Raw genomic sequence first — 7,095 nt, 5'->3', positions numbered from 1 at the left:
AGCAGTCTGTCAAACCTAAAATCTTTCTTTTTTAAAGGCTTAACTACAATGAGGGGACTAACTTAAGCTTTATTCTGTGATGAACACCTGAGGGAGGCAACACTACCTGCATCTTTTACCAATAGCAAAACATTATTCAAAACTGAAAACACAATAATCAAATTAGTATCTGACTTTCATATCACAAAGACTACATCAATTAATGCGTGATTGGCTCGGGATCAGTTTACATAATTAGAAGCAGAATGTTTAGCGCCTTTGGGTAAATGAATGTTGGAATCGGTATCAAAAAGCTGACTACAAGTTAAGAAATAATTTGCCAGAAACTACGCGCCATATGATTTCTACGTATCTCAACTACATAGCAGTTGAAAAGATATTTCCGCACTCCAACTGAACTTTCGCTATTCTATGACAATAAAAAGGATTACTCTATAAATAGTCTGCAACATCTAATTAGAAAGGTTACGTATGTGGTTTTAATTATAATCAATGCAAATCTCAGGTAACTACTGTCAAATAACTGATTAACCTCTTGTGCCAGCAGTCCGCCTTTTCAAGTCATATATTCGAATAAAAGATATCTGAACAATTATTTTCTCACTAATACGTCCTACATGTGGATAATGCATCTTACAAATATAGTGCCCATAACAAAGAGTAAAGACTTTTTTCAGCTACCTCATAAAGATCATTTGAATAATTTTCTGTTTTCTATAATGAAGAATCTTTCCTCTCAAACCTTGCGTAAAATTCGCGCCACAGTGCAACCCGCATACCTGAGACAGCACTTCTCCAACATTCCAAAAGTCCTGATATCCGAGAACTCTTTTTCACATAAATTCTTAAAATAAATAAAACATCACCGAATTTAATTACGTTTCATTAAACGATATCATTCTTAGCCTGAAATATCAATGAAATTCCACAAACTTGACATTAGATACGGAAACTCCATAACTCTTTATCAATTACAAAAGAAATGTCTCATTTAAAACTGTCAACTGAAATACAATCTCGTTTACACAGTAAATTTAATGAATTCCACAATCTGCCAGTACCGGCTGGAAGTCATGCTATTAGTTTTTCTACATAAAAAATAAGCATACTTTTTCCTTAACACAGATATTGTACAGATATAGACGACCTTTATTACACCATAGAGGGAGCACTCGAGCCCAGTTGGAAACATGAAGCTACGTTTGTCCACATAAAAACAAAGTATCCCATATGACTGATTCCTAACTCCCAAAATCAAAACATGAATTCCTTAGGCTGCTAATGAATTCCTTATAAGACTGAAACTACACCAAAGATAAAGCACTTATCCTAAGATACCATTTAGGTCAAGTCATCATGAACGAATCTTTATAGAAGGAAAACGGAAACTTGAATTCTTAATATTTCATACAAACATAAAAAGGCAAAATTCATGGCAAAGGAGGAACACATACATATACACACACAAACACACAAAAATTGGTAACCAACATATGAGTAATGAAGGTAAATTATATCTAAAATCTTTTAAAAATGTAAAAAAAGTGAAAGAGGGCGTTTTGGAGAGAAATAAAATATTGTAGATAGTTCTGCTGAATTCTTTTCTCCTCTACATGTCCTTTATGCTTCTTTGCTCAATTTTTGACGATTCTCTCTCTCTCTCTCTCTCTCTCTCTCTCTCTCTCTCTCTCTCTCTCTCTCTCTCTCTCTCTCTCTCAAGGTTTCTGTTCAGTCCCAATTAAACGATGTTTTCTCTTCAAACTGCAATTGTACAGACCTCTGGTAAATGTTTGCAATTATGCGTAATATGTGCATAGAATAGCAAAATAAGTACATATTCAAACACAGGCAGAATAAGGGTTCAAAGTATCATATTTCAATCTCACATAACCCAGGATTCATGTTACAAAAGCTGACGGAATCAAACTAATTGCAACGCAGTCTCTATATCATCGCTGGCGCAGCTTTTGAAAAACTATGTATTTTAGTGGAAATGATTAAGAATCTTAGAATTATGATTTATTAACATACGACAGTGGTATTTATATGGATTGCTGACCAATCAGCGGCCAGGAAATTTACATAGTAACTAACAGACCAATAGCGCACATCCATTTGATTTTAGACTTATATATGAAAACCAGGTGTGTGCTGGCTCGACTTGTTGCTAAGGAGCGCAACATGGGAAGTCGTGGTCCGCGAGCAGTTGCGCTGCAGGTGGCGACAGACTTGGCAAAGCGTGGGAAACTTCCGTGCCACAATATCCCCCCCTCAAAGTTGACCAGGGCGTTGCAGAGGGCGGCCCGCCCTTGAAAACTGGATTGAAGGAGTAATTTTGTTGTGCAAATATGCTGGTTTCAGGCGGTCGATGGCCACCCAATCTGTCGTGCCACGGATGTCAATGAGGAAGGCTTTCTGCTTGCAGTTGATGACCCAGTAGGGGCCCGTATAGGGCTGGGTTAAAGATGATCAAACAGCATCAGTCCTATTGAACACGTGTGTTGCAGTATGCAGATCCTTGGGGATAAAGGTGTTGTTGGTTGGCTTATAGGATGGGCGGTCAGGGGCGAATTTTCCGACAATGGTCCGGAGTCTGAAGATATCAGGTGAGGGATTATTGTCGGGAAAGAACTCGCCAGGTATCACGAGCGGATTGCCATACACCATCTCTGCTGCTGACAGGTAAAAGCCCTCTTTGGGTGTGGTCCAAAGGGCCAGGAGGACCCATGGAAGCTGCAAGTACCAGGTTGAGGAGTTGCAGCAAGACATCAGGGCTGCTTTCAACTCGACCATGCCATTGGATTCAGGATGGTAGGCTGCTGTGCAATGCAACTGGGTGCCGAGGAGGCAGTTTAGGGACATCCAGAGCTGCAAAATGGAAGTAGTGCCTCTGTCGGAGGTGACCTGATTGGGTACGCCAAATCTGGACACCCATGATGAGAGGGAAGCACTGGCACACTCTGCCTGATCATAGGGGTGGCTTCAGGCCATCTTGTCGAGTGGTCGACCATTGTGAGGAGGTACCGATGTCCTTCGGAGCGCAGGAGGGAAGGTCTCCCAGGATGCCATCCATAATTGCTGAAAAGTAGCTCCTGCACTGCGTAGGCCAAAGCAGGAGTAATTGAAGGTGAAGGTGCTGAAGGGCTTTGTGATGGTGGTCTTCAGGATGTCTTTGGGATTCATGTGGACCTAGAAGTAACCTTTGAGAAGGTCCAGCTTTGAGAAGATTTTTGCATCATGTAAGGAAAGTGGTCACGTCTGTGATGTTAGGGAGGTGGTAGTGGTCAGCCTCAGTGATCATATTCATCCTTCCATAGTCCATGCATGGGCGTAGGGTGCCATCCTTTTTGTTACTATGTGGAGGGGAGATGCCCAAGTACTGGATGTCTTTTGACACAAACCCATCTTCTCCATCTCTGTAAAAGTTTTTATTCCAGCGACAAGTTTTTCAGGTGGTAAGCGCCGGAAACAGGAATGTATGGGAGGGCCCGAGGTTTTAATGTGGTGGGAAATATTGTGTTTGGCAAGGATTTGATGAGATTGTCGTAGTGCAGGTATAAAGATGTCTGGGTATGTGGTGAGCAGATATGCAAAATTGTCTTTGGAATCAGTGACGTGGAGGGCGAGTTCTGCTGGGGCTGCGGTGATGGGCATCCTGGACAGGTCGGTGGCATCGATGAGGCACCTGTTAGCAATGTCCACGAGCAGTTGGTGGTGTGCCAAGAAGTCCGCCCTGGGGAGAGGTATTGAGACGTCCGTTTGGATAAACCACCAGTGGTACTTTCTGTTGCCGAGGTTAAGGGTGAGATGTTTCTGACCGAAGGTAAGAATGGGAGAGCCGTTGGCAGCTGTGAGTCGGACTTTGGATGGTTGTGGGCATTTGGCTGGATAATTGGATACAGGCAGAAGGGAACAGCAAGCCCCTATGTCAACCAAAAAATGAGTACCTGTGGTGGAATCAAGGATAAAAAAAGACAGAGGTGCTGATAGTGCACACAGGATTGGATGTATCATAATTATGGTTGGATTTGTGTACATTAGTATGGCCCCTGGTTGAGGGATATGCACCTGCTACGGCTACCCTGAGTGGCGGTAGCCGTTTCATGCATTGTTTGGCCATGGGCACCCTGGGAGGCAGTTCTTGGTGGCAGGGCCGAAAGTTCTGTGCTATCAACAAAGCTGAAGCAGTGGTGATTGCTGCTGCGTGTGGTCGGTGCCCTTGGGTTTCTGGAGGTGGAATGGATGGTGGGGGTTTGTCCTGGAAGTTTGTGAGGGTTTGGCGGCCATGGAGGCCTCTGTGGCATTAAGAAGGTTGTCTGTCGCTGAAGGATTAAATGTTCCTTGAAGTTGTGGTGGTGGTTTGCAGCAGCGGGGGCATCTGTCAGATTGTCTGCTAGGGTGGCGAAGGCTCATTGGGTGTGTCTTCGATGTCGGTCAGTGCTGCCCTTACTGACGTTGGCAGGAGCTGCAGCCAGAGTGTCTTGAGGATGTCAATGGCTCTGGGAGAACTGTCTGCTGCAGGAGGAAGATGGGCGAGGGCTCTCATCTCGAGAAGGGCGGTGAATAGGCATTGATCACCCAAAGGCTGCCGTGCCGCGTCAAAGATCTGTTGTACACCAACAGCTGGGGATGGCGTGAATCTGTCCAGTAGGACCTCCTTCAGGTCTTTGTACTGCCCAACATTGGTGCTCTTAGCATCCAGCCACTTTGTCAGTTGGGGAAAGAGGTGGTCCGGCAGGGCGGCGAGGACATAATCTGCCTTGGACGACAAGGATCGTACGCCTGAATTCTAAGCGTGACTTCAGCCCGAAGGAATCAAGTGTAGGCACTAGCTGGTGTGAAAGTCAGAAGCTTGACTTGGGAAATGGTGTCAGAAGGAGAGACGGAAGGGGAGGGCGGTGTCTCTTGGTCGGACATCTTGTTGGGTGTTGGTGCGGAAGGGTCACCACTTTAGCGGGAATGATTAAGACAAGAGAACTTAGAGGTAAGATTTATTAACAAACGACAGTGGTATTTATATGGATTGCTGACCAATCTGCGGCCAGGAAATTTACATTGTAACTAGCAGACCAATAGTGCACATGCATTTGATTTTAGACTTTATGTCTTCTGAATATATGAAAACCAGGTGTGTCGCGGAAGTGTTGCTATCCTGCTGGCTCGACTTGTTGCTACAAAGCGTAACATGGGAATTCGTGGTCCGCGAGCAGTTGTGCTGCAAGTGGCGCCAGACTGTTGGCAAAGCTTGCGAAACTTCCATGGCACAGTATGCATCTAAAAATAACATACATAACATACATCATCACAGAATGGAACTGAGAATGGAGAAAGGGAAATAAATATTTTATATATATATATATATATATATATATATATATATATATATATATATATATATATATATATATATATATATATATATATATCACTATATATATATATATATATATATATATATATATCACTTCGCACAGCTCATTAAATGAAACGAAGTTTTCATCAATAGAGACGAACGTTAACGGAACTCGAACAGCAACGCAACACCAGTAATGGATATGCTTGCAGCAAAAGGACTGCATAAGAAAAACATTACAAAAGTAACTTCCTTAGATGCTACTTAAACATCTAATCAGTCATGAAACTTATAAGTAGGTCATACTGTTTGAAAGCCGTTTCGCACACCAATATAGAATTTTAACACAGGATTTTAACACAAGTAATGATGATTAAAAGAAACTCTATGAAAACCTAAGCTTACCAATGTTATCCAAATGATGATTAAAACAGAATAAATCTGAGAACGCGGTATGAAAACCGAAGCCCATTATAACACGTGATTGCAGATTATGAAAAAAATTCCGTTAAAATGAAAATTACGTGGAGCTGTATCTCACAATTTATATAATTCACTAATCCGAATGCAATAAAGCAGAATCTAGAAAGCAGGATCATGTTTTCCGAGCTGTAAGTGCAAAGGGTCGCGGAGAGACAAACCCGTTTCACCAACTTCCTTATCCGTTTGTTCACTCGTCATGAGCTCCGCCGTCAGTTCCGAAAGGAACTCTTTTCCAAAGAACGACTTCGGGCTGTTTGAAACACTTTTTATTCCATCACCTCGCCAGAGAGTTACCAAACTTTACAGAGGTTCGCTTTGGCAATTTTTAAATTGCTAGATAGTTTACATTCTCCAGAAAACTATATATGACTATATATATAACTCTCTCTCCCCACTTATTTTCATTTCTATACTATTTATCTTCAATATCACTAAAAACATGATTTAAAATCTGGTTGCTTTACTCTCTCTTTGTGCCTCCAATAATTCATGATTTGTACCTATATGTGTTTTCTAACTTCAGCTGTACTTTCTACATCCCTTACTTTTCCTTCAACAACGTACATATAATCCAGTGAACATATGATGTTAATAAGCGTTTTTTAGCCTTGTAAACTACCAAAAAAAATTGTTTGAACATGAATCCTTTCCCAGTCTGCGAACAATGGTATGAACTCACAAAATCATTTGGAATAACAGATCTGAAACACTTCTGCATACGATATGATGTAATTAAAAAAATTCTATTTGCAAAAATAAAAAAATAAAACGCCAAAGAACCATCAAAATAACAAAAAAGAGAGACTTGAAACTAAAATAACTTGTTAAATTTTTCTGCTTCACTACATTTATACTCGTTCATAAAACAAACTCCAAAAAAAATTGTTAGATAACACTGCATGGCAGCAATGTGAGGAAGACACAACACTTTTGAAATAGTTCTTCTTCTTACCCCTCTATTATTACGCGGGTGCACGTACTCTTTCAACTATTTTAGTCCTACTAATTATAATACAATATATTAAAAATTATATGATCTTCATGCAATGCTCGAAATATTCATGGTGTTGAAGTTTTCTTGTGATTAATGGTTCCACACATTTTATATATTTTTCCTGCTTATGATTTCACATGTTAATTTATGAGGCAAAATTATTAATTACAATGATACAACTTTGACTTCAAGGTAATGAAACGGGCAAGAGAATTAAAATTTGACAGTAACACTTAATACCTATTTGGATTTACTTGCATGTAAG

At 40.9% G+C, this 7,095-nt stretch overlaps 1 protein-coding gene across 1 annotated transcript; it reads right to left on the bottom strand.

The window, feature by feature from the left end:
* Positions 1-2,469: 2,469 nt before the first annotated feature.
* On the bottom strand, positions 2,470-3,183 carry LOC136854842 (uncharacterized). Its single transcript, XM_067131377.1, has 2 exons — positions 3,025-3,183; positions 2,470-2,904 (listed from the first exon to the last, which is right to left on the bottom strand). Exons 1-2 carry the CDS (start codon positions 3,181-3,183, stop codon positions 2,470-2,472), a joined length of 594 nt encoding a protein of 197 aa, XP_066987478.1.
* Between the last annotated feature and the right edge of the window lie 3,912 nt (positions 3,184-7,095).

This window comes from Macrobrachium rosenbergii, chromosome 30, assembly GCF_040412425.1.
Source record: "Macrobrachium rosenbergii isolate ZJJX-2024 chromosome 30, ASM4041242v1, whole genome shotgun sequence".
Lineage (NCBI taxonomy): Eukaryota > Metazoa > Arthropoda > Malacostraca > Decapoda > Palaemonidae > Macrobrachium > Macrobrachium rosenbergii.
The sequence above is the reverse complement of the archived record's forward strand: the minus strand, read 5'-3'. Positions and strand labels throughout refer to the sequence as shown.